At 49.1% G+C, this 27,286-nt stretch overlaps 1 protein-coding gene across 1 annotated transcript; it reads right to left on the bottom strand.

Annotated features, from left to right (window-relative positions):
- LOC144677065 (guanine nucleotide-binding protein G(I)/G(S)/G(T) subunit beta-2) lies at positions 1-22,490 on the bottom strand. Its single transcript, XM_078537325.1, has 10 exons — positions 22,327-22,490; positions 19,971-20,083; positions 17,516-17,554; positions 15,419-15,525; positions 13,369-13,432; positions 10,918-11,080; positions 6,394-6,460; positions 4,251-4,452; positions 2,719-2,935; positions 1-583 (listed from the first exon to the last, which is right to left on the bottom strand). The coding sequence occupies exons 2-10, from the start codon at positions 20,025-20,027 to the stop codon at positions 477-479; spliced, it is 1,023 nt and encodes a 340-aa protein (XP_078393451.1). The 5' UTR covers positions 20,028-20,083; positions 22,327-22,490; the 3' UTR covers positions 1-476.
- Between the last annotated feature and the right edge of the window lie 4,796 nt (positions 22,491-27,286).

Below are 27,286 nucleotides of genomic sequence, written 5' to 3'. Positions count from 1 at the left end.
TCACAAGAAGCCTGGGTCAATTTAAGATTCCTTGTTAAAAAACAAAAATTAACTGCAGTCCTTCCCTCCATTTATACCTTTTCCACAAGAAGCCTGAGGAAACCCTTTCTTTCCCCCAACCCCACCCCCCGCCAAGTATTTCTTTTTCTTGTTATTTTAACAAATAAAATTTCACCCTCAACAGGTTACATCTATGGGAGGGGAGGGAGGGGTAAGGGATGGAATTATTTTTTCTTGGCGGTGGTGGGAGGGGGGCGGGGGGGTTGTGTGGGGGCGGTGGGGAGTGGGAAATCTGTTTGTCACAGGCTCATCCTCCTCCTCTTCCACCCTCCCCCCCAGGTCCTGTAATTTCTTGTCAGGAGGGAGAGCAGAAAGGAGGGAGGGAAGGTAGGAGGGCGGGAGGTTTTCATATCTAATAATCAAGGTTTTTTGAATTTTAATTTCTCTATTCGCGTCGCACCCACTTCACGTCACGGTTAGTTCCAGATTTTGAGGAAACTGTCCCAAGATCCTGTTGCCACAGCCATTCCGTCGTCCGTCACTCCCAGGCAGCTAACCCTGTTGTCGTGACCAGCCAAGACTCCTGTAAGGAGGTGGGAGAGAGAGAGAGAGATTTGAGAATCAGGTTGATCTGGAGCTCGGTCAGCCGCCGCTCTCAATGCAAATCCCCAGCAAAATACAAAGAGCTCTCAGTGACAGGATTAGGTCACCGTGGATATTAACTACTGGCTTGAAAATCTAGCATACGGGCATAACTCCTGTTGTCAAGGTTCAGGTCGACACTCAGCATCGAAACTGCCCATGTAAACATTTTAAATAGAAACCGAGTGTGTGGTGGGATGTCGGTTACATTGGGGGCCTAGCAATCCCGAGGAGGGGAGGACAGATCCCACCATTTTGAGTCAAACGAAGGAAGTAGGCACATTCAGTCCCTTTGAATCTATTCCTCCACTTATTCCGGCCATGGCCGATCTGGGTGTTAACTCCATTCACCCACCTTGGCGCTCTAACATTTTAAATGCACTTGCCAAACAAAAATCTATCAATCTCAATTTTGATATTTTCAATGGCCCCCCCTCCAGAATCAGGGTTTTTTTTTTGGTCAGGGGTGGGGGTGAGAGTGTTCCTGATTTCCAGCTTTGGTTAGGGATGGGGGTGAGAGAGTTCCTGATTTCCCTGACTGGAAACACGCTGCCCACGAAGACAGTGCAAGTTGAGGTGAAGAATTATTTTGAAAAGGACATCGGGTGGGGGAATTGAGGGAAATAAGCTTGCAGGGCTAAAGGGATAGGGCGGGGGAATGGGACTGACTAGGTTGCTCTACAGAGCACCAGCGTGGACTCGATGGATTGAATGGCCTCCTTCTGTGCCAAATGACTATGACCTTTGTGAGTGCTTCCTGGTATCACCCATGAACGATCTAACTTTTTAATTTTCATGTTGTGCATCTTGTTCTAGACTCCCTGCTCTGGTCCTCCCCATACCAGGGGAAACAGCTTGTCCCCTTCTATTCTTTTTTATTTCGTCCCTGGGATGTGGGCGTCGCTGGCTGGGCCCAGCGTTTATTGCCCATCCCTAATTGCCCCTTGAGAAGGTGGTGGTGAGCTGCCTTCTTGAACCGCTGCAGCCCATGTGGTGTAGGTACACCCACAGTGCTGTTAGGGAGGGAGCTGCAGGATTTTGACCCAGCGACAGTGAAGGAACGGCCGATATATTTCCAAGTCAGGATAGTGAGTGACTTGGAGGGGAACTTCCAGGTGGTGGTATTCCCATCAAAATGCTGCTCTTGTCCTTCTCAGTGGTGGAGGTCACAGGCTTGGAAGGTGCTGTCGAAGGAGGCTTGGTGAGTTGCTACAGTGCATCTTGTAGATGGTACACACACTGCTGCTACTGTGCGTCGGTGATGAGGGGTGTGAATGAAGGAGGTGGAGGATTTTTTTTTCATTCATGGGGCTGTCACTGGCTAGGCCAGCATTTATTTCTCACCCCGAATTGCCCTCGAGGTGGTGGTGGTGGTGAGCTGCCTTCTTCAACTGCTGCAGTCCATGTGGTGTAGGTACACCCACAGTGCTGTTAGGGAGGGAGTTCAAGGATTTTGACCCAGTGACAGTGAAGGGACGGCCGATATATTTCCAAGTCAGGATAGTGAGTGACTTGTAGGGGAACTTCCAGGTGGTGATGTTCCCATCTGTCTGCTGCCCTTGTCCTTCTAGATGGTGGTGATCGTGGGTTTGGAAGGTGCTGTCTAAGGAGCCTTGGTGAGTTGCTGCAGTGCATCTTGTAGATGGTACACACACTGCTGCTACTGTGCGTCGGTGGAGGAGGGAGTGAATGTTTGTGGATGGGGTGACAATCAAGCGGGGTTGCTTTGTTCTGGATGGTGTCGAGCTACTTGAGTGTTGCGGGAGCTGCACTCATCCAGGTAATGCTCATCAACTCACTATTTGACTGGGGAAATTACCCTGTTTTTTTTTTTATAGGGAGGCTTTGATGTAGTTCCGGTCACGAGCTTGGTTTGCTGTTGTCCGGAGAGACTCTAAATAGATTTTGTTTGTTACAAGGCCAGCCCCGCCTATGAGCTACCTACTGACCTGACCTTCTGCCCAAAGCCAGCCCTCCAGTCCTTACCCGCACACCCTCCTCACAGTTCCAGCACTGCAATGGCGGGGAGGAACCAGGGAGCGTCACACCGGAGGACAGGCTGCTTGGCACACTTACCGGCACGGTCGCCCTTCATGGAGTCCCAGATGTTGCAGTTGAAGTCGTCGTAGCCAGCCAGCAAGAGACGGCCGCTCTTGGAGAACGCCACTGATGTGATGCCGCAGATGATGTTGTCGTGGGAGTACATCATCAGCTCCTGGTCCGCCCGCAGGTCGAACAGTCGGCAGGTGGCGTCGTCGGAGCCCGTGGCAAAGGCATTCCCGTTGGGGAAGAACTGGAGAGGGGGAGGGGAGGAGCGAGAGAAAAAAAAAATCAACACATCACCTGCTTCATGGAGCATCCACCGCTTTCACTCATTGTGGGATCCCTCAACAAGCGACCTCGTCGCCGGCACTACAGCAGCAGCGGCTGCATTATCACCATCGTCCCCTGGTAACCAACTTCCCCTCCTTTCTGTCCTGTTCCCCCCACCGCCTCGCTCCATTGCAACAGCTTTCATCAAGGCTTCGCAGGAGCTGGAGAAGGCCATTCAGCCCCTCGAGCCTGTTCCGTCATTCAGTTAGGCAGTCATGGCTGACCCGTATCTCAACTCCATCCACCCGCATCGGTCCCCTAACCCTTTAATCTCCTCACCCAACAAAAATATCTGAATTGCTGTATTGAAATTTTCAATTGGCCCTCGGCCTCAGCAGCTTTTTTGGGGGAGAGATTCCCACTCCACCTTTGTGTGAAGGACTGCTTCCTGACATCACCCCCTGAACAGCCTGGCTCCAATTTTATGGCTCTGCCCCTTTGTTCCGGACTCCTTTCCCCCACCACACCCTCCTCACCCCGAAAAGGGGGAAATAGTTTCTCTCTGTCTACCCTATCGAATCCTTTAATCATCTTAAACTCCTCGATTAGATCACCCCACCGCCTATCTACTCTCGATGGAGTACAAGCCTAGTCTGTGCACCTGCCCCCATAGTTTAATCCATCTGGTGGTTCTCTGCTGCACTCACACAAAGGCAAATATATAACTTTCCTGAGGTGCAGTGCCCAAAGTTAAGCCTCGAGTGGTTCAGTGATCTTGACTATCCCAGAGCACACTCTGGGCACTCGAGTCTTATTACCCCATCCTGAGAACTCTTCTTCCTCCATGGATGGAGTGATGATCAATCCATGGCCTTTTTCACTCCAGCCTCTGCCAGGCCTTTTTTTTTAATCTCCTTTAATCAGCAGAGGCTGCCTCTACCTCTCTCTCTCTCTCTCCCCATCCCCCTCTTCTTTAAACCTTTCCTTAAAACCTAACTCTTAGACTAAGCTTTTGGTCACCTCTCCTAATGTGGCTCACTATCAAATTGTGGCTGGGATGTTAAGGGTGCTCTATAAATGCAGGCTGCTCTCGTTTTCAAACCCAGCACCACCGAACCGCCATTCCCCCAGTTTTGTGTTTCACTCTCTCTCTCTCTCTCTGCCCTGCGTTAAGGGCCAGGGCCACGGCCACACCCCACCACGGACCACGTCTCCATGGTTTCACCCCGGACAGCTATCCCAAAGTGCTCTGGCTCGGAACGAAGCCCCGGTGCGCGGCGCCTGCGCTAACTTACGCAGACGGCGTTGATGTCCGACTCGTGACCGGTGAAGGTCTGCCGGCACATGCTGTCGCGCACGTCCCAGAGCTTGACTGACGCGTCGCAGGCCCCCGACACGAAGGTCTTGAAGTCCGGGGAGAGGGAGAGGCTCATGACGTCTCCGCTGTGGCCCGTGAACGTGGTCGTCTGCTGCCCGGTTTCAATATCCCACAGGGCACTGCCGAGGAACAAAAGGAGGGGATGCATGGGCAGGGTGAGGAGAGGGAAATCATTAGAAAGGTGAAGAACTTTTTTTCTTTTTTTAAAAAAAAAAATACCACCGGGAAACAGAAATTGCAAAATATTTTTCTGGAGACCAACAAGGACAAGAATCTGAAGGCTCCTCGCACCCTAGAAAAGTCAGACAGCTGGATACAAATACCCACCACACGACTGCCTCTAAGTAGCAGGGTATGTTTGTCCTTAGGATGTGGGTGATGCTGGCGAAACCACATTTATTGCCCGTCACTAAGTGTTAACGGTTTGATAATTGTACGGTTAAGGTCAAGGATAAACAGGTGGAGAGTACCGATTAAGTACCTTGAGCACATATAAAGAAGGGCTGCTGGGCTGGAGTGCATCAGCAGCCCTGGGAATGTTCTTGTAATTTAAATTTGATAAGTTTAATTTAAAGATTTGCTTTTTTATTACAGTGCCCCTTTAAGGGGATGCCAATTACTTAATTTGATTATTGTTTGCTGAAAAGGGAGAATGCTGGGACACTGGTTTGGTTGTTAAATGGGAGGCAGACATAGGTAATGCTGCATTCTGTGAATAAACCAACCATCAGGAAAAGGATTCATGTCTAGTTTCACACTTCATGCACTGGCTGCGAATCCATATATCACTCGTGGCCTGGTAAGGTGCTGGATGGGGGTGGGTCTTCTATGTTTATAATGGAGAAGCTTATTATGGCATGTCAGAGGGCCATTTAGTTTTGGACATGCATAGCTTGGACTGGTAGGATGCGTCAGGTCACCTTCCTCGAGAAACATTAGTGACCCAGTTTTTGATCAATTAGCAGCTTCCATTTCTTTTTTTTTGTTTTGGTTTGGTGGCATGTCAGACTTAAATCTTTGATGAATTTAACTTCCGTGGTAGGGTTTGAACTCATGGTGTCAAGGTTACTAGTCTAGCACCATTACCAGAACACTACAGTACTGGACCAGGGCAAGGAGAGTCAGAGGACAGGAAGTGTAATTACTGAAGATTCCACCTTGTGGCTCAGTTCACCACCCACGATTCCAGGTCTGGGCTGAGGTCCACTTAACCCACAGTAGGGGGGAGGGGGGGTAAAGAGAGGACATCCGACATCAATGCAGCCCTCCGCTCCCAGATCCTCTTCCTAAACCTCTCCACCTTGCCAAGCTTAGAGGTCCTGTCTGCCCCCACAGAGACCCCATGGTGTTATTTCAAAGACAACGAGGAGGGGAGCCCTCCCGGTGTCCTGGACCAACATTTATCTCTCAGCTAATAGCTTAAAAAAAAAAGCAGGCCATCGGGTCATTTCCGCATCGCTGTTAGTGGGAGCAGGTGGTGCACAAATGGGCTGCCACATTTCCTACATTCCAACAGCGACTACACTTGAATAAACCAGTTGCTTGGCTGTGAAGCACATTTGGATGAACCAAGCTTGCAAAAGGCACTATATAAATGCAAACCTCTCTCTCTCTCTCTCTTCACCTTCAAGTCTACACTTACCCCCAACTCCTGCCTAGAATCTGAACAGCCCACTGGTCAAACACCTGGAACATTTTTGTTATCTTAAAAGGGACCGTGCAAGGTCATCGCTCTTGCACTCCCCGTAACTTATTTTATATGTTTGCTGTGCATTATTTCCTCTTGCTCCGTTAGTCTACGACTCCTGTCAATGAATACTCAAGTTAGCCACGCTGGTTTCTTTTCCTCCCTCTTCTGTGTCCAAATAAATAATACCTCGGTTGGTCGGTTCCTTCGCCAACAATCATCCCTGGGTTGGATTCACATCACCGATCAAGTAAACTATCCCCCCACCGCCCCACCCCGAGGGAAGGTTCGATTGACAGACGGCAACAATTCGAAATCCCGCCCCCCCCTCAACCCACCCACCACCACTCCATCGACTCACTGATAAACTCACCAGGTTGTATCGCCAGAGCTTGTAACTATCTGGTTATCATCTAGAAAGCGGCAGCAGGATAGGTAACCTACAAAACAACAGATAATTGACAGTCACCAGGATGAGCACTTACTTCCACAAGCTGGACTCAAATCAAAACCATTCCTGATCAATGTCAGCCCCCCCACCACCCCCCAACAAAAAAAAAATGCACCACTGCTTGTTAGGCCGAGCCTCCAAAGGGTGTAAATTGCCTCCAGTGTCTGACACGCTTCATGTGCCAGACCAGGCCGCCAGTGGCCTCATCTTTGGTGGTCCACTGGATGGTGAGAATTTGCAAGCCAGGACAATTTAGCTGGTTTAGGAAGTACCCGTGTGAATCAGAGCTCAGCTCAAATGCCTGGAGGAAACTGGAAGTGGCGGGAAGGGGAGGGTGGTGGGTGGTTTTGGGGAACCCTCAGCGCAGCCAATCGCAGGGTCTGGGTTTTCCTAAACCAGGTGGGGTGAGAGAAAGAAATAAAAGAATACAAATTAACTTCGTCTTGAATATTGCTGAAGAGAGACATGTCGCCGATTTTTCTCGTCTTGCACTCATCGGGACAAACACAAGAATGCCAGATTTCAGATGATCACAACAATTTAAACTACAGGAGAAACTGGTTGGCAAGTCAACTCTGATTGGCCGAGGTGTTGCCATGGAGAAAGCAAAAGGGAGCTATACAGGCTCCCCATGCTCCTGGGTAATTCAAAGGTGCAAGGCTTGAACATATTCCTTTCATTTCCCTTTGTATAAATGTATGCCGCTTCTAGCCAGCGTACAGGAGACATGTTACGTGCTTAACTAATTATCTTAAATTGGATGTAGCTATCAGCGCACTCAGGATTGTTTAACACCTTCACTTGAAGTGGTAATCTGCTCCCAAACCCTGTTAAAGTAACAGTCTGATTCACAATTTTTGTTTTATATTTGTTCATGGGATGTGGGCATCGCTGGCTAGGCCAGCATTTATTGCCCATCCTGAATTGCGCTTGCTCAGAGGGCATTTTTACAAGTCAACTACAATGCACCCTGACATATAGGTGACCAGGTAAGGACAGCAGGTTTCCTTCCCTATAGGGCATTTAAAGGACTGTTTTTACAGTCATCAAGGTCATCATTAGACTTTTAATTCCAGATATTTATTAAATCTGCTGTGGTAGGATTCGAACCTGGGGTCCCCAGGGCATTACCCTGGGTCTCCGGATTACCAGTCCAGTGACAATACCACTGCGCCATCACCTCCCCCAGGTAGGCCAACTGAACTGCTCCCTTGTGTAGATGTGGGAGAAAGATGCAAAGGGTTTCAGGCCATCCCAGTCGCAGAGCGTGCTTTGCTATTAGGGCAGCTGTAGCATCAACCCCTGCCCCACAACCTCGCTCCCCATGAGCCAGAGGCCAAAACATAGCAGCCACCAGAGGCTAGAAGCAATTTCCCAGGATGTATCTGTGACAGCAAGCGGTGTTCCACTGCGTTGGAACTTGCAAACAATCAGGACTTGAATTGATGCAGGGCGGGGAAGGGGGCGTGTTGGCAATAGCCACGTTTATCATAGATTTACAAAAATACACTGTAGAGTGAATAGGCCAGTGGAAAAGACTTCAGGAGGCTAGCAGTGGGGCAGCTGGTGGCAGACAGTTCAAACTAAGCAATACACTTTGGAAGCAGGAACCCATCTGAAATTCTCTTCCTCAAAAGGCGGTGGAAGCAGAGTCTTTGAATATTTTTAAAAGGCAGAGCTAGACAGATTCTTGATAAGCAAGGGGGAGGAAGGTTATCAGGGAGGGGAATGTGCAGTTGAGGTCACAATCAGATCAGCCACCATCTTATGGAATGGTGGAGCAGGCTCGAGGGGCCGAGTGGCCTAACTCCTGCTCCTAATTCGTATGTTTGTATGTATGAAACATTCAGAAACAACAGTACAGGGGTAGAGGTTTTTTTTTCATTAAGAGACGGCAGTGCAAGTGAATAAGATAGGCTAATTGAATTCCGTTTTGTATCGAATGGCACAAAACAAAAAGGCAAATGGGATCATGGGTTTCATTATCAGAAGCCAGAAAAGTAAAAAAGCAAAGCTCTACGCTAAACATCCAAATATATGTTCCCTTGCTGAAAGAGTTCACTAGAAGCCTCTCGAATCCCTCCTCCCACTGCCAATCTCTCTTGCTCCAACCACCCGAAAGTAAACATGTGATGGAACTAATGAGGAAGGGCACCATTCCACAGATAAGATTTCCAACGAACAGACAGCCCAATTCCCTGCTTTATAAAGCTCAAACAGTACGTAAATGATTGAGAATTTAATGAACTCAACCTGACAACGTATGATCTATGGACTTTAATACAAAATCCACAGTGTAGCAGACCTCTCCCTTTTCTGTATCTCAAGGAGACCTGCATTTTGCAACGTACTGTAATTATTTGTACACCGAAATGATCATAGTTGTACAATCCTTTTGTTATTTTAGACTTCATTTTTATTTCAGCCGTCTGTCACCAACGGTGTTATGGACTGTCTACAGCTGTACGATGAATGATGAATACTCGTTTTATTTGTGTCAGCATCACAATTCAGCACCTGCCCCATGATGATTTTGCGACTAACCAATCATCTATCTGCGCTATAACTTTATAAAACATGGGTTGGCCATCCGCTGGAGCGCTGCCTCCAATTCTGGGCACCACACTTACAGAAGGATTTTAGGTCCTTCATGGAGGGTACAGAGGAGGTTTTCTAGACTAGCACCAGGATGAGAGAGACGCGGAGAGACTAGTGAAACTAGGGTTCCTCTCCCAAGAGCAGAAAAGAGGAGATTTAGTAGGAGGTGGTCAAAATGAAGAAGGGTTTTGATACAATAAATAAAGGACAAACCGTTCCCAGTGGCAGGAGGGTCGGTAACCAGAGGGACACGTCGAAGATAATCAGCCAAAGAACCTGAGGGGGGAGCTCAGGAGAATGTTTTAATCCAGTGAGTTGTTGGGATCTGGAATGCACTGCCTGAAAAAGGGCAGTGGGAGCAGATTCAATAGTAAACTTTCCAAAGGGCATTGAACAAATACTTAAAAAGGAAAAACGTGCAGGGTTACGATGGGATTAATTGGGTCATTTTCAAAGAGCCAGCACAGACACGATGGGCCAAATGGCCACTTTCAATGCGGTATCAGTCTGCGCTTCTATAACACTAAGCAAGGTGGTGGCTGAAGGTGTATTCGATCTTGTAACATCAGTCAATAAACAAACACATTCTTCAGCACTCTTCACAGACTCTGCGCAGAATATGAACAACTTCCGGCCCTCAAAAAGCCTAATGGTTTCTTGAATGGGTCTCAGTCTCAGCCAGCTCTTCGGGCAATCTCTCCACCTATTGAACATCATCTGTGCAAAGAAATTCCAAACATCCCAAAAGACCCCAACTCGCTGCCCTTTGCCCTGCTTTATTTGGAAGGCCCTTCTTTTCCATTCTTTCACGGGATGTGGGCGCCGCTGGCAAGGTCAGCATTTGTTGCCCATTCCTAATTGCCCTTGAACTGCGTGGCTCGCTCATTTGCCTGTTTCAGGGGGGCAGTTAAGGGCCACCCGCATGCAGGCCAGGTTTCCTTCCCTAAAAAAGGACATTACTGAACCAGATGGGTTTTTACAACGATCGATGATAGTTGTCACGGTCACCATTACTGAGACCAACTTTACACTCCAGATTTTATTAATTTAATTTAAATTCCACCAGCTGCCGTGGTGGGATCTGAACCCGTGTCCCCAGAGAGTTAGCCTGAGACTCCAGATTACTAGCCCAGTGACACTGCCGCTACGCTAGTCTCTCTCCTTACCACCTTCTACACCACAATCAGTTCCCCCTCAAGGCATGGTGATCTCTTGCAGGGTCTCCATGGTTGAGAATTCCCTCTCTTAAAAAAAAAAGGTGGCAGGGTTAAGGCCATTTTAAAAACTAGCTTCTTTGATCAAGTTTCTGCTCACTTTGTCTCAGTATCTGTCCGCTTTGCGGGTCTGTAAAACTTTCCCCCTCAACCCAAACCACGAGGGCATTTTCAAAAAATCATGTTAAAGGTGCTACGTCAGTCAGCGAGAGTTGTAATCGTTCTTTAAGAGATCGAGCACCATTTTCTCATGGGATGTGGGCGTCGCTGGCAAGGCCGGCATTTGTTGCCCATCCCTAATTGCCCTTGAACCCTGTGGCTCGCTCATTTACCCATTTCAGAGGGGCAGTTAAGAGTCATCCGCATGTAGGCCAGATTTCCCCCCCTAAAAAAAGGAGAAAGGGCGCCTGACCTGCCCTCATTTGGGTTCCTCTGTGCTGCTGAAATCGATGCTGCGGTGAGCACAGCCGAGCGCCATGTGGCAGGACTTTAGCACAATCGTGAGGAATCTGATGGGTTCAGCCGCCCTATTCGGACAGGGTATTCCGACAGGGCCAACCCTCGCGTACGGTCCCCATTCCCTCCAACCCGCGCACCCCCACACCCCACCCCCACCGAAACTCGCAGCGCCCACCTGTGTGTCCGGGAAGCTCCCTGCTCACTCGCACGTTTCCCTCGCGAGTTTTCAGGCTGTAGATGGAGCAGATGTTGTCCAGGCCACCGCAGGCCACGTAGTTACCGGACGGCGCGTAAGCACAGGTCATGACCCAAGATGACCGGAGTGGAATGGCGTGAACCTGTTCAAAAAGGAAGCAGTCGATTTGGAAGGTGCACAGAAGGTCAGGGGCTCTGCGTCACATCGCCCAGCTGGCCGGCCACCCGCACGGCCAATATTCGGAAGGGCTGCCCGGTTACGTGCGCAAACGTCGGGCGAGGGCTTGCTTGGGTTCTGGTGCGATTCCCTCCCCAGTCAAACAGCCCGCCAACACTTGCCGCCGATCGTCGCATGACGAACAGGCACGCGGTGGGGGTGCTGGACCCCAACATGAGCAAGTGCCTTCCGGGGAGCAAAGGGAAACCTCTTAAAGTTCTCCTTGGTCTGCAACACAAAGAGAAGCAGAGGAGAAGCCACCCTCGCCAGAAATCAAGTGTCCACCGGTATTCATTTACAGCAAGAAGTTTCACTTGGAAACCTTTTATCGGAAGCACCTCACTTAAAAAAAAAAAATGCAGGTCAGATGAGAAAAATATCACAGAAGAAGAAATAGGAGGAGACCACTCGGCCCATCGAGCCTACTCCGCCATTCAACACAATCATGGCTGATCTTGGGCTTCAACTCCATTCTCCCGCCCGCTCCCCATATCCCTCGATTCCCTGAGACCCCAAAAATCTCCCAATCTTAAAATGTACTCAACGACGGAGCATCCATAACCCTCTGGGTAGAGGGCTCCAAAGATTCACAACCCTTTTGGAGGTGAAGTAATTTCTCCTCGTCTCAGTCCTAAACGATCGGCCCCCTTATCCCGAGGCTGTGCCCCTCCCCCGCGTGTTTTTAATTCCTCCTTCACAACTCTCCAAACCAGGGCGTATCGCGATAAAGCGAGGGAAGGGAGGCGCAGGCTCTTCCCATTTACGCCCTCCCGTCTCCACTGAACATTTCAAAAAAGAGGACTCTCGATCAAGCACCTGCACCCAGTTTCCACAAAGTGCCCAACTCCCCCTCCTCCTAGCGATTCTCTGTCTAGAGGCAGAGAATGACCTCCTCCTGCGGACCTGTAATTAAGAGGGAGACGGCGACACTTTGGTGGAAGGCAGATACGACTCCACTGATTCTCAAATGCCCCGTCTGGGGACCTGCGAGGGTAACTGCTGTTCGGTGTGAAGTAACTCGGCTCCACACTGCACCCCGATATGCTCAGGAATCTATGGAATTCATTGCCACAGAAGGCTGTGGAGGCCAGGTCATTGAGTGTATTTAAGACCGAGATAGATAGGTTCTTGATGGGTAAGGGGGATCAAAAAGACCATTCAGCCCATCAAAATCAGCATTTATACTGTATGTGAGCCTCCTCCCACCCCTGCATCATCTCACCCGATCAGTGTATTCCTTCTATTCCTTTCTCCCTCATCCCCGGTGGGATCATTTACCTCCCCTGCTCACCTCGTCCTAAAACGGCTAGGCCTCGAAAAGCGCCAGCCCATTTTCTCAACCTACGACAGGTTTTTAAAGCCTCAGTGGGGGCTCCTGTGCAAGAAACACAAACTCCAGCGTTGAACAATAGGCTGATGGGCGGGCTCCCTGATCGGTACTTAAAACTCGGGAGCGAGAGGGGAGAGGCATGAGACAAGTGAGGGAAAACGTACAAACCCGCTTGGGACCCTGTGTAGGTGGACGACACAAAGCTCCAAATCACAACCCAAATTTGGAGGGCAGAAACTCTATTGGGCCACCCACGGCCACTGGACGTAGCCGGGAGTTGCGTTCCTGCAACCGAATACTTTGAAGAAAGCCTAGCCTGAATACTGAGCGCGCCCTTAAAAAAAAATAAAGCAGCTTCTTCCAGCGATTGTGCTCTCGAAAACCCCAAGTTATATCGGTGAACAGCTCACCTCCTGTGGCAAAGATCAGAGAGAGGTCTAAGCCAAGATAAAAATCGCTGCTTAGCACATGGTTCGCTGCATAAGTTTAAAAAAAAAATGTATCACACTGAAGCACAAGGTCTGCCAAAAAAACATATCCAGATAAAAGATCCCATTGTGACACCGGGGTGGGGTGGGGGGGTGAGCTGAGCAGATCCAAATAAAAGGTCCCCATTGTGGGACAACGCTAGCTGGGGTCAACAACTGACTCTTTACCTCCGTTCCCCGAGGATCGAGGGGGGGGGGCGCGCGCACAACCTTGCTAATTCCTTCACCCCAGCCGCTCAAAGACAGACAAGATCGGACATCTCGGCCTGTTTGTCAGTGGATTAAAAACCGCAGCGAGTCTCGCTCCGCAGCAGGACACAGAACGGGGCGAACGTACTTGGCGTACCTCTTGTCAAAACGATCGAGGAAAGCCTTCGCAGAATTACTGGGGCCTACCTTATTTGTGGTGTAGCTGTCCCAGATGATTAATTTTCCATCCTGAGATGCACTGACTAACAGTCTGCCAAAGGAACATAAAATTTAAGTGAATTAAGGGCAGCGAAAGCATTATTTTTTTCACCCCTACAGTTCTCTCTCTCTCTCTCTCTCCTCCTCCCCCAAGGTCCATCATACAGTAACATGGCCAACAAAAACTTGCATTTAGGCAGCTCCCTCTTGAGGGCCTCAAAGTGATTCAGAGCCAAGGAAACACATTGGAAGTGTAGTCAGTATTGTAACCCGGTAAGAGGGGAGAATGGAGGGGAGCAGCTCCGACAGTGCCTTCCAAACCTGTGACCGCTACCATCTAGATGGACAAGGGCAGCGGATGCAGAGGGGAGCCTGGAAGCACCCCCCCTCCGAGCCACACACCATCCCGACTTTGGAAATATAGCGGCCGTTCCTTGACTGGGTCAAAATCCTGGAGCCCCCCCCCCTCCCTAACAGCACGGTGGGTGTGCCTACACCACATGGACTGCAGCAGTTCAAGAAGGCAGCTCACCACCACCTCCTCAAGGAGCACTTAAGGATGGGCAGCCAGCCAGCATCCTGCGAACAAATAAAATATAAACACACCATTATTTGAGCTCTTAAGGCTGTGGGGGTGGGGGTGGGCTAATGGAGATCTTTAAAATTGTGAAGGGATAAGGCACAGATGATGCTTCCAATTATAGAGGTTTCCAAAACCAGGGGAGATAAACCAATAAATACAAGGAAATTGAGGAGAAAAACTTCGTTAGTCAGGGTGGTGCTACCCCATGGAGAGGCTGCGGTGAGCATTTAAGGGGAAATTTGGTCGAGGGCACAAGGGGGAAAGAAACAGGAGCATATCTGGAAAAGGTGAAACTGCTCGGGACGAGCATAAACGCCAGCACGGGCCAGACGATGAGCCAAATGGCCCGTTTCTGTGCTGCGAGTTCAACATAGTGCATAGGTAAATGCAGTAGCCAGCCAATCCGCGCACAGCAAGATCCCATAAACTGCGAGACGATAACAAGCAGTTAATTTGATTTTTTTTTTTGGGTGGCGTGGTCGAGGGGGCGGTTAGGGGCACAAACATTTGGGGGGGGTGGGGGGGAATGTTTTCCCAGGACACTGCAAGTTTGTGAGCAGTGCCACGGGGCCCTCTGCCTCCACCCCAGCAAGCAAACGGAGCCTCGGGCTGAACGGCGGCGTGGGTGACACTGCAGCCAGCGTTCTTGTCAGAGTGGCCCAGAAACCTCCAGGGAGCAGACCTCCAGGGAAATCCCGCTGAATCAGACGGTAAGGACCAAGCTCACGAGAGCTAGGTGTCTCTCCGAAAGGAGATGCGATGGAGGAATGACATGGACTGGGGCAAGGTTGATCCGGGGGCGGCTTTAGTTTTTACTGCTTCTTATTCACCTGGGTCCTAAAATTCAGCTCCAGGTGAGATCAGGAAGTTTGCTTTATTAGGAAAGGATTCTTTAGTTTCTGGAGCATGCAGATGAAAACGAGCATGAATCTCAGAATCTACAGAAGAAATTGCCTTTGACTCCAGTGATCGATTCTCCTCCTTGTTTTTTTTTTTAAATTCCCCCCATGGCTTCACCCCACCATCCCCTCTCTCTAACCCAGCCCCACCACCTTCCAGGTTTTCTGCTCTCCTCCAATTCTGGCCTTTTGTATATTCCAATTTTAATCCCTCCACCACAGGCAGCCGTGCCTTCAGCTGCCCGGGCCTTAAGTTCTGGAATCCCCTCCCTAAACCTCTTCACCTCTCTCTCTCTCTCCTTTTAAGAGGCTCCTTGAAACCTGCCTCTTCCACCAAGCTTCTGGTCACCTGTCCCTATATCTCATGTGGCTCGGTGTCAAACTTTTACCCGATAAACCGCTGAGGAAACCACCTGGAGATGTTTCACCATATTAAAAGCGTCACATAGATCCAGGTAATTCTGTTTTTGTTTTGGATTTCCAGCATCCGCAGTAGTTTTTTGTTTTTATCACATAGATGCGAGTTGCTGCTGTTTGTTATAAGTGGTGTACGCACCTAGAGTCGGTTCCCCAATGCATGGCGTAGATCTTAGCCAAGTGACCCCTTAGTGTGCGTCTCGTACGCATCTGGATCCTTCCGACGGGATCGAGGGCGGCTGTAATCTGGAAATGGACAAACACAACATTTCATGCACAGCAGGAAAGTGATTGTGGAGAGTATCCTTGGGCAGAACGCAACTCTCGAAATCACAGAGCGCGTGCTTTCACGCGCATCGACAAGATCGTAAGAGCAGCCTAGCGCAGCTGGCTCCTGACCAACCCTCCGGGAGTGGAGGGGCCTGACCTCCTAACGGGTCAGACTGCGGCCGCCCTATATTCGAGGCAGCTCACGGTGCTGGTAATCGCTTGTCCCTGCCAACAATCCTTCTTGCTGCAATGTAACTTCAACGGGCACAGGTAACCTTCCAGTTCCCCACACTTCGCACGTGAGCCTCAATGATGTTTCAGCTGGCTATTTGACAATGAAGGCATCACAAGGAAGCCAAATTAAATCCTTAGCCTTTTCTTTTTGAAAAAAAAAGTGTGCAAAAGTGCGTGCGTAGACACGGGGGTTATATTCTGGCTGGGGCTTGATGCGGTCGAACAACTGGCCATCAGTGGCAGCTGTCCTGAGTGTGCAGTGCAAGCCAGGGCAAAGTGACTGAGGGAATGACAGCACCAACAGAACCAGACCCCAGCAACAGCCAACGTGTACAAGTTAGTGCCACAGGAAGGCTGAGTAATGGATATGAAAATCAATCTTATGAATATCCATGATTCACTATATTTCATTGGGAAATAGGGTAACTAATTTATGGGCAACACTTACTCACGCTCAAGTTTTATTACATTAAAGGCACTATATGCGTATAGAATCCCAAGGTGCTTCACACGAATATGACACCAAGCCACATGAGATATCAGGTCAGGTGACCAAAGGTTTGGTCAAAGAGGCAGGCTTTAAGAAGTCTCTCATAGGGGGAAGGCAAGGTAGAGAGGTGTATGGAGGGAATTCCAGAGCTTAGGCCCAGGTAACTGAAGGCCAAAGGCGGTGGATGCTCAAGAGGCCAGAATTAGATGAGCGCAGAGGTCTCGGAGGGTCGTGCGGCTGGAGGTGGTTACAGAGGTAGGGACGGGTGAGGCCATGGAGGGATATGAAAAAACAAGAATGAGAATTTTATCGAGGCGTTGCTTGAACAGGAGCCAATGTAGGTCAGTGAGCACAGGGGTGACAAGAGGAATGGGACTTGCTGTGAGTTAAGACTAAGGCAGAGTCTTGGATGATCTCAAGTTGATGGAGGGTAGAATCGTCAAGTCTAGCCATTATAGGGGCACAACCGAGAGTTTGAGCAGCAGATGAGCTGAGACGAGGTGAAGTCAGCCGATATTACAGAGGTGGAAACAGGTAGTCTTAACGGTGGCGTGGATAGGAATAGGGATAAGCTCATCTCAGGGTCAAATGCGACACCGAGGTTGCGAGCAGACTGGTTTAGTCTCAGACTATTGCCAGGGAGAGGGATCGAGTCGGTAGCTGGCTTTGGAGCGGGGACTGAAAACAATGGCTTGAGTCTTCCCAATATTTAACCTTGTAAAGCAATACTGTTAAGAATGAAAAAAATACTCCTACTTGGCAAAAGGTGCAATAGAACCCCATGAACAATGAAGTCTAGGGGTGCAGCTATATAGATCTCAAAAAGCAGGAATGAAGTCAATGTCCCCTCGAAAATTTAGGAAGTGGTTTTACAGGAATCTTTGCAATTCTCTACCCCAGAGGGCTGTGGATGCTCAGTGGTCTAGTGTATTCAAGACAAAAGTTGATAGATTGTTGGATACTAAGGGATATGGGGTTAATGTGGTCGGTGAAGTTGAGGTAGAAGATTAGCTACGATTGTATTGAACGGCAGAGCAGGCTTGAAGGGCCGAATGGCCTACTCCATCTCTTATTTTTATACATTCTTAGTAATCTAGGCCGGACAGAAACTATTGTGATAATTAACTCCTGAATCTGCGACAGCCTCTTGCTGGAAGACTACAAAACTAACCATACAGAGTGCGAGACAGATCAGGATAGAAAACCCGCCAGTTGTGCTAGCGGCCCCGTTACTGGACTCACCTGGGTCAGCGTAGAATCGCCACATGCTTTCCTTGCATCCTGTAAGGAACAGAGTCTCAGTTAGAAGACACGTTTGGTTGGTCGGTGCTGGCTCAATAATTTTTTCCTGATCCATCAACATCGCCTGTCACCTTAAGAAAAAAAACTTAGCGCTTCCAGCATCACATTTGCTTCAGTCCACTTGTTAATGCAAACTTGCGTCACAACTTGAAGTAAATCTGAAGCCGTGCCTTTGAAAGTAAGAGGGATTCAGTGATTTGGAAAGATGAAAACATTCAGTTTTTGCTGCTCTTGCTCCAGCGAAGTGTCAAAACCTCCCACGTAAGGAAAGGAGCTCGGCTGAGATTCAGCTTATGTTAGCTCGTGTTTAACAGTCTGAAGGATATATTGGCCTTGGGGCAATGTAGGTTTTCCAGCACAGTGCCTGGACTCTGAGCATCCATCAAATTACATGAACAAATTACACGAGCGGAGGGCGCATTTCACGGAATGTGGGTGGGTTCAAGGGGCAATTAGGTCACTGTTTTGAAGTTATTTCCAGTTGGGTGGGTAGAGAGGAACTGGTTGTGAAAAGACAAACTGTGGGTCACGAGCTCCAGGGCCGCAATGGCTGCTGTGGAACGCGGGCTGAGCATTAACAGCACCGAGGCCCTTTTAATAACTCGCATTTTTTTCTCTCTCTAGTGGTGGGCTCAGCCTGATGGACAGATCTTTGAGGCCTGAACACTGCTGCGAAAGAAGAAGCCTGTGAAAAGTTAGGTGTTTGTCTTTTTTTTTTCAAAGAAAGAACCCTGTGGCTTAAACAATTCCCGCCGCGCTTAACTTCTCTCTCCTCTTCCACTCGGGAGCGGCAAAAACCACCCCACGCAACTCCCTCTGCCCACCCCACCCCCCCCAAACACCCGGGATCACATGAAGCTCGAGGTATTAAAATGGAGTCACAAGGGGAAAAACGTTGAGGAAACACTGTGATGAGGACCAGATAATCCATTTTGGTGACGTTCAGGGATAAATTTTGGCCAGGACACTAGGGAGAACGCCAAAGGTCCATGGGATCTTTTACACCCACCTGAGGGGGCAGACGGGGCCTCGGTTTAACTCCTCACCCGACAGACGGCACCCCAACAGTGCTGCACCACCCTCAGTACTGCTGTCGAGCATCAGCCTCGATTTCAGAGTGGGACTTGAACTCGGGAGACCTTCTGACTCAGACAAGTCACTGAACCGTGGCTGATACGCGATGAAATTCAAGGGAATGAACCTGGAGCTGCAATGTGCAGTGGGCTCCTTCCCCATAGGAAGGGAGTTGAAAGCGTGGCCCAGTTCATTTCATTCCGGGCTATTTCAGCTCAGCGTCACTCTGGGCTAGATCCAGGACTCTGAGCGCAACATTCAGACTGGCTGTGCTACCCAAGGGCAAAGCAATGCAACAGCATTGTTTAGAGATGATGATATTCTCAACTTGCGCTTTTTGAGGGGAAAACCGTACACAGCAATATTTTGGGACAACAAAACACCAAAAAGAGAATTGGGCGTCGGCTTGGGGAAAGGATGTCAGGTTTTATAAAGCAATTATTGTAACAACAACAACAACCACCACCACCACCACCATTGCACCTTCTCAGGATCCTGAGCCAATCTCCAATTTCAGACTCGAGCTACACTGCCAAGGAACATTTAGGTTTTGGCATCGCAGGTTTAAATTGAGACAGTGGTCGCGGGGCAATAACTTTTCCATCCCTCAGCTTCTTCCAAACTCATGCCTTGAACAGCAGGTGACCCGCGGCAGGGCTGCCACACTTCTCCATTAGTATCTCACTCTCCTCCCTTGGCTGCCAACTCGCGCCCCATTATTCTGGGGGGCGGAGGGGTGGAGAAGGGGGGTGCAAGGGAGGGCGGCAAGGGGATGGCCAGGAACGGGTTTTGGAGGAGGGGTATAGTGCACCACTATATTCTACAGCACCTTCCAATCTCTACCACCTAGAAGGACAAGGCAGCACACACATCGGAACACCTACATTTGCAAGTTCCCCTCCAAGCCACACACTATCCCGACTGGGAGCTCTCTCCCTTACAGCACTGGGGGTGTACCTACAGTACATGGACTGCAGCGGGGCCAAGCAGGCAGCACACCACCACCTGCTCAAGGGGCCATTACGGATGATCACAAATGCTGGCCTAGCCAGCGACACCCACATCCCAAGAATGAATTTGAACAATCTTGCTACGATTAGATATGCTTGGGAAAAAGTAGAAAGCCTTGAAGTATTTTGCTCAGGGTACATGTTCCTGGCTCACCTGCCAGGATCGGGAACAGTAGAAGGCCATTCAGCACCTCAAATTTGTGACTTTGGGGAAGGAAGTAATAATTACACCGATGGTTCATTTCAACAAAGTTTTGGCTGGCTCCAATTAAATGTGATACCACACAAATTCTGGATTCTTTGCTGCTCACCCGTATTTGACTTCGTAGCTGTTCTGCCTCTTGGCGCAACTGTTCGAGCTCACTCATCGTCTCCGGTCAAAGCAAACGCCTCTAAGCCCACCTTGACTCGGCCAATCAGAAATCTGTCAAGGACGGAAAACAAGAGATGCAGATTAGCGACCCATTCAGGCACAGGGCGGCAACACCCAGCTCGAAACAGCCCAGCTGTCTGGTGGCCGGTAAAATAAACAAGTTGCATTTCGACCACGCTTTCCACAACCTCAGGGCTTCCCAAAGCACTTCAAAGCTAATCAACTGGAGTCGCTGTTGTGTACAAAATGCAGCTACCAATTTTCACGCAGGAAGCTCCAAACTATTCTACTTCAGTAAGCCAGGTGGCAAAGATAAAACTAGAGCCTAATCTTTTCAGCCTTCGTTTGCGGAGATACATATTACAAGCATGCACCTCCGAACTCAACAAGCAAGGGGGCTCAACTTTTTACGATTTACATCAATGACTTAGATGAGGGGAGTGAAGACATGGTAGCTAAATTTGCAGATGACACAAAGATAGGTAGGAAAGTATGTTGTGAAGAGGGCATGAGGAGGTTGCAGATGGATATAGATAGGCTGAGTGAGTGGGCAAAGATGTGGCAAATGGAGTTTAATGTGGGAAAATGTGAAGTTTTTAACTGTGACAGGATGAACAAAAAAAGCAGATTATTACTTAAATGGAGAATGGCTACATAACTCTGAGGTGCAGAGGGATCTAGGTGTCCTAGTACACGAGTCACAGAAAGTTAGTATGCAGGTACAGCAAGTAATTAAAAAGGCTAATTGAATGCTATCCTTTATAACGAGGGAGATTGAACATAAAAGTAAGGATGTTATGCTTCAGTCATACAGGGCATTGGTGAAGCCACACCTCGAATACTGTGTGCAGTTTTGGTCTCTTTATTTAAGGAAGGATGTAAATGCATTGGAGGCGGTTCAGGGGAGGTTTACTAGATTCCTGGAATGAGTGGGTTATTTTATGAGGGAAGGTTGGACACACCAGGCTTGTTTCCACTGGAGTTTAGAAGAGTGAGGGGCGACTTGATTGAAGTATACAAGATCCTGAACGGCCTTTGACAAGGTAGACATCGAAAGGAGGTTTCCTCTTGTGGGTGAGTCCAGAACTAGGGGGCACTGTTTTAAAATTAGGGGGCGCCCTTTTAGGACAGAGATGAGGAGAATTTTTTTTCTCTGAAGGCTGAGAGACATTGGAACTCTCTGCCTCAGAAGGCGGTGGAGGTGGGGGTCATTGAATATTTTTAAGGCAGAGGTAGGTTGATTCCCTTGCCAAACAAGAATCTAAGGTTATCGGGGTTAGATGGGAATGTGGAAATCGAAACACAAGATCATCAGCCATGATCTCATTGAATGGTGGAGCAGGCTCGAGGGGCCGAATGGTCTACTCCTGTTCCTATTTCTTATGTTATGTTCACAGTTTCAGTCTGTTCCTACACACAGCTCAAATGAATCCCCTGTTCATGCTCACCACATGAATAAAGTTATATACTCAAATGCTACATCAGGCATGATTTTATTGAATGGCGGAGCAGACTCGAGGGGCTGAATGGCCTACTTTTCTGCTGCTAATTTGAATGTTTGTATTGGGTCATTGTAGAGGTAGACTGAATCCCTTGCGAGTCAAGGGCCTAAGGTTATCAGGGGTAGGTGGGAAAGTGGAGTTGAGGCCACAATCAGATCAGCCATAATCTTACTGAATGGTAGAGTAAGCTCGAGGGGCTGAATGGCCTATTCTCGCTCCTACTTCAGATGTTTGGTATGCTACACAATTTACACCAATTCTTCTTCTACCCAGTTGCTCCAGGGATCCTTTTTAACGAGGCGGCGAATGGGTCTGCAGTTTGTCTGAGGCATCTCGTCTGAGAGATGGCCCCTCTGGCAGTGCAGCACTCCCAGAGTGCAGCAGTGGGAGCGTGGGCCTGGGTTAGGCACTCAAGTCTCTGGGGTGGGACTTGAACCCACAACCTGCCGAGCTAGGAGAGAGTCAGCAACCCACTGGGCCAGGCCTGAAAGGAGGTACACTCAGCATCGAAAAGAGCGACCGTCACTTTGATACTTGGGGGCACCACCCCAAGTTTGGCACACTTCCTACTTTTGAGAGCACTCAAAGCAGCCGCTCCCTTTTGACAAAGCAAACCGTGGATCTTGAACAAATAACGCAAAGGAGACGACGATGGGCTGTTTAACAGGGCCACTGCTCCCTCTGAACATGATCCAGGCTGAACTTTACAACTGAAATCGCGAGCTGATTTACGAGCCCAAGTACAGGAAGTGTTTACATATGACACAGTTAACCTCTCACACAGACTCTTACTCTGCTCAAGCAGCTCCCGATATATTCAGACCATCTCGCGTTCAGTTAGGAATGGCAGTCCAAAAATAACATTTCTACTTTCCCGTTCTTCAGGACAGCTGGAGCATTTTACAAAGCAGCCTGATCGCCCAGCGACATCTCCCACCTACTGTACACTGAACTGGGACAATGCAGCACGTAACCGAAAGGCATCTGAACTGGGTGGAGTTCCACAGCCAAGGGAAGTGATGGGGGTTGTTTTCGTCTCCTGCCCTGAAGCCGACGCTGCTCGCTGCTGTGTTAACACTGCTCAACCCCAACAGCCTCTCAAACTGGCCAACAGCAGGCCCACAACCGCCAGCCCCTTAGCCTGCGACCCCGAGCACCCTCTTCCAGGCACAATCGATTCCGAGGATTCGAAATCGAGAGCCTTCTGCGCAATTCATTTTTATTTCTGCTTTGCTGAAATCTGACTGACAATAACTAACAATGAAACTGTTGCCAACACCCTGAGGGCGCTTTGGGTGGCTGGGGGGAGGGGGAGGGGTGTGTGTGTGTGTGTGTGTGTGTGGGGGGGGGGGGGGGGGGGGGGGGTTAACAAACAGAACGCCAAGGCAGATTGGGAGCTGCCTTTGTGTGCTCTTTGTTAAAATACCAAATTTGCCCTTTCTTTCGGGTGTAAGCTCAATTCACAAGAGTGCGCATCACCAGCCACCTCCCTTTCAGAGGCTGGGGAGCAAGTGTGCGAATGTGGAGGAGGACTGGTAACAAACACACTCTTGTAGGGATCTACAACGAGCAGCAACATGCTCAGGGGGAGATGTTCAGCCAAAGGTTCATTCGGGGAGGAAGGTAAAACTGGAGCCACATTACGCTTGATTTGGGAGCACTTCAGGCAAACGACTGGAAGTCTAAAATACCTTCACCGCAATAAAAAAAATATTTCAAACTTAATTAAGATACGGACGTGAAACATTTCCTATTTCTTCACACTCGGCAGGAGCCAGTTTTAGGCTGGACCAGTGAAACATCCGAAAACCTTTCACACATTCAAATCAACGCCGCGTTCCTGCTTTTTATAGCTCCCAGCCCTTTCAGCTGCAGCGAAAGCGCACAAATTTAAAAACAAGAGGAGGCTTGAGGGCCTAACGGGAGAATGGAAGAGATTTCAGGCTTGACGTACAGAGAGGCAGCTGCCTAAACCTCACCACAATTACATTAAGGGTGGCCGTCCGTGAGTGTCCAACATGGCAGCAAAACGCCACGCATATTTGAGGGTCTCGGTCAGGAGACCTTTCCGAAATTAATGTCCGAATGTTGTTTATTAGTTAGGGAAGGCATCCCCTCACTTAGGGGGATGAAGAAAAAGCATCTGCCCCCAAAGAAAAGCCACAAGCGCTTGTGCAGAGGAGCGCAGAGGGGCCACGCCCTACCCCCCCTAACGAGCCAGAGAGTGGTGAATCTATGGAATTCATTGCCACAGAAGGCTGTGGAGGCCAGGTCATTGAGTGTATTTAAGACCGAGATAGATAGGTTCTTGACTGGTAAGGGGATCAAAGGTTACGGGGAGAAGGGAGAATGGGGTTGAGAAACTTATCAGCCATGATTGAATGGCGGAGCAGACTCGATGGGCCGAATGGCCTAATTTCTGCTCCTATGTCTTGTGGTCTAACCTTCATCGACGGAGCAGCTCGGGAGGGAGCTCGAACCAACTCAAAGGGGTCAAAACTCAGGAGAGGATTTGACATGGATTCTAAATGCCCAAAAGAGTGGGCACAGGAACTATTCCCCCTTCACGGGTGGAACTTCGTACAAATAATTGTTTTTTTTTTTAAATTACTGCAGATGCTGGGAATCAGAAACAAATAAGCAGAAAATGACCACAACGCTCAAAGAAGAGTGCATTAGCGGCAAAAACGGACACTGTCCTTTTTGGGTGCGGGTCCTCCACGGGCTTGGAGGCTAGAAGTCGGATATACGAACACAAAATCAGAGGGAGCGGGAGAAGGATGGGATTACAATAAAGAAATGGTGGGCAGACTCAAGAGGAATGGAATGGAACAATGCCACACATTAGACTAGTCAAATAAAGGGTGGAAACTAAGGTTAAACACAAACTCTTGCTGTTTGTAAGCTAACTTGCAGGAAGTTATGGTCACTGGCTCACGGTCCACGTTCTTACAATTCTCATTCCTGTCTTCAAATCCCTCCATGGCCTCGCCCCCTCCCTATCTCTGTAATCTCCTCCAGCCCTACAACCCTCCTCAGCATCCGAGTTTCATTGCCTGCCATGCCTTCAGCCAATGAGGTCCAGGGCTCTGGAAATCCCTCCCTAAGCCCCCAAACTTTAGACACAACCTCTTTGACCAACCCTGCCCGAATATCTCATGTGGATCAGTGTCAAATTTTGCTCGATAACATTCCTGTGAAGTGCCATGGAGCGTTTTAACATGTTAACGGCGCAATCCAAATGCAAATGGTTGTTATTTTTATGCACATCGAACATACAGTACAGAGAAAGGCCATTTGGGTCAACTAGTCTGTACTGGAAAACCAAAACCAAACAAAAACAGAATTACCTGGAAAAACTCAGCAGGTCTGGCAGCTTCAGTCGTGAGGGCTCGAAACGTCAACTCTTTTCTTCTCCGCCGATGCTGCCAGACCTGCTGAGTTTTTCCAGGTAATTCTGCTTTGTTTTGTTTTGTTTTGGATTTCCAGCATCCGCTGTAGTTTTTTGTTTTTAGTCTGTACTGGTATTCATTCATCACACGAGTCTCCGCCCATCCCATCCGCCTCTAATTCTTGTTGTATATAAGGGAGAAAGAGTAAAGGAGAAAAAAGAGGCTTGAAGAGCCTTCAATTGACAGGCTCATTCAAAAATGAGGATTAGAGTTAATTTAAGTTAACAGTCTATTCCTCTTGGCACCCTAGAGCTATGAGATACTGTCCTGCGAAGGGACATTAAGCTGCATGGGAAGAGAGGGCAAAAGCTAATAACAAAAGCATCAAGCATGGGGCTGGGTGACAGTGGTAAGGACAGGCAGCTCAGGGCAGAGACAGAGAGGGTTCAATAAAACACTTAATCTGTGCGCGGTGCCCCTAATGTAGCAGACTGCACTGTGAACAAAGCCCCAAGTAAGGTGCCATCTATCAGGGGTCGCTGTGGAATGTTCCCTCACTCAATTTTGATGGCGGAGAGCTGTACTAAACGACCAAGCAGTGAAAGCAAGGTGGAGGTGGTCACACAAACAAATCCCCCCCGCCCCCCGCCACCCCCTCACATACACAAGACACTATCAGCTTCATTCCCTCGAACCTCAACGGTCAGTTGCAAGAGAACAGCAAAGACGAGTGGAACCACACTCTCTCTCCCTACACACCCACCCATCCAGAAACGTGCAGTGTTAAAGGAGAAAGAACCATGGGATGGATGTATTGTTACATGAGCAGCTCATTGTACAACAGCCTCAAGTAAAATCTAGATTATTTGGATTACGCTCCATCAACAGGAAGTGCACAAAGCAATGAACAATGGCTTATTCATCACAGCCTGCAAAGTGGCTCAGCTAACCGAGCGGACTAAGCCAGTTTAGAGTGAACATGTACAGGAGCCAGCACTCGCAGCTAAGTGACTGGGTCCGTTACTCTCTAGCCATGGGTCAAACTCCGCATTGGCTCTTTTGTGTCTAGGTGCAACTGGGAGTTAAGCTGATGATTACTGACATCAATGGCGGCTGTAAAGGTGTCACTGGATTGGAGGGTAGACAAGTGCAGCAAAACCTCTCGCGCAGCTCGAGTCTCAGCTAATGGAATGCCTGCAGAGGTCAGTAGTATTGCTGAGGGAGCCAGGAATTGCCGCTCGGTTCAGAGAAGTGATGGGGCGGGGGTGGGGGAGAAAGCTTTGTATTTCAATAGCTCTGTCGGCCCTACCCACCCGATCAACGACAGAAACCTGTATTCATATAGCGCCTTTAACGTCGTTAAACCATCCCAAGGTGTTTCCCAGGAGCGTTATCAAACGAAATCTAACACGAGCCACAGAGGGAGATTAGGGCAGGTGATTGGTCAGAAGTAAGCTTAATGGAGAGTCTTAAATGGAGGCAACAGAGACGGAGAGGGTGGGGGAGAGGGTGAGGAGAGGGAGGGAGGGAGAGAATTGCAGAGCTGAGGGAGAGGGGGTGAGGGAGGCAATTCCAAAGCTGAGGGAGAGGGTGAGGGAGGGAATTTGAGAGCTGAGGGCCCAGGCAGCTGAAGGCAAAGCCGCCAATGGTGGAGTGTTAAAAAAATCAGGGATGGGCAAGAGGCCAGAAATGGAAGGGCACAGAGATCTCATAAGAGCTATAGGGCTGCAGTGAACTTATGGAATGGTTTACTAGTATTCTTACCAGTATTGTATTAATTTATGACCAACTAATAACTAGAGAGAGGGAACGACAGAGGATTGCTTTTGTTTTCTCCTCATGAGTTTAGAGGTGCAGGGTTATTAAATTGCAAAGTGAGGGGCGAGCACTGAAAGGGAGTGTATTGCAACCTGCTCGGCATAAGGCACTTATCACTGCACAGCTGCTGAGGCTCACAGCCTTTGCAATGAAGCTCCAGCAAGGACCAGTTGGGCCAATTCTATAAAGCACTGGGTTCAGGCAAATCAGAGACAATGAACCCCAAGGTTTACTGTCAGTCGTGGCTCAGTGGGTAGCACTCTTGCCTCAGAGCCACAAGGTTGTGGGTTCGAGACCCACTCCAGAAACTTGTGCGCAACAATCTAGGCTGACACACTCCCCAGTGCCAGTACTGAGGGAGCACTCCACTGTCGTCTTTCAGATGAAGCGTGAAAATAGAGGCCCTCTCAGGCGGTCATAAAGGGTCCTGCGGGCATTATTTTGAAGGGGAAAAGGGGAGTTTCCTCCTGTGTCAATATTTAGCCCTTGGCGGACAGCACCCAAACAAATCAGCTGGTCATCATCACACTGCGGTTTGTGGG

This window comes from Cetorhinus maximus, unplaced genomic scaffold (assembly GCF_964194155.1).
Source record: "Cetorhinus maximus unplaced genomic scaffold, sCetMax3.hap1.1 HAP1_SCAFFOLD_2189, whole genome shotgun sequence".
NCBI classification, from domain to species: Eukaryota; Metazoa; Chordata; class Chondrichthyes; order Lamniformes; family Cetorhinidae; genus Cetorhinus; species Cetorhinus maximus.
Note: the sequence above shows the minus strand (reverse complement) of the source record. Positions and strands in the feature narration are given on the sequence as shown.

Bases quoted from the DNA above. Each gene is read 5' to 3' on its own strand.
- LOC144677065 (XM_078537325.1), bottom strand. From the start codon at position 20,027: ATGAGTGAGCTCGAACAGTTGCGCCAAGAGGCAGAACAGCTACGAAGT. The intron at 15,526-17,515 runs GTGAGTCCAGTA...GTCCATTTCCAG, and splicing joins GCGATTCTACGCTGACCCAG to ATTACAGCCGCCCTCGATCC. The intron at 11,081-13,368 runs GTAGGCCCCAGT...CTTTTTGAACAG, and splicing joins ACAGCTACACCACAAATAAG to GTTCACGCCATTCCACTCCG.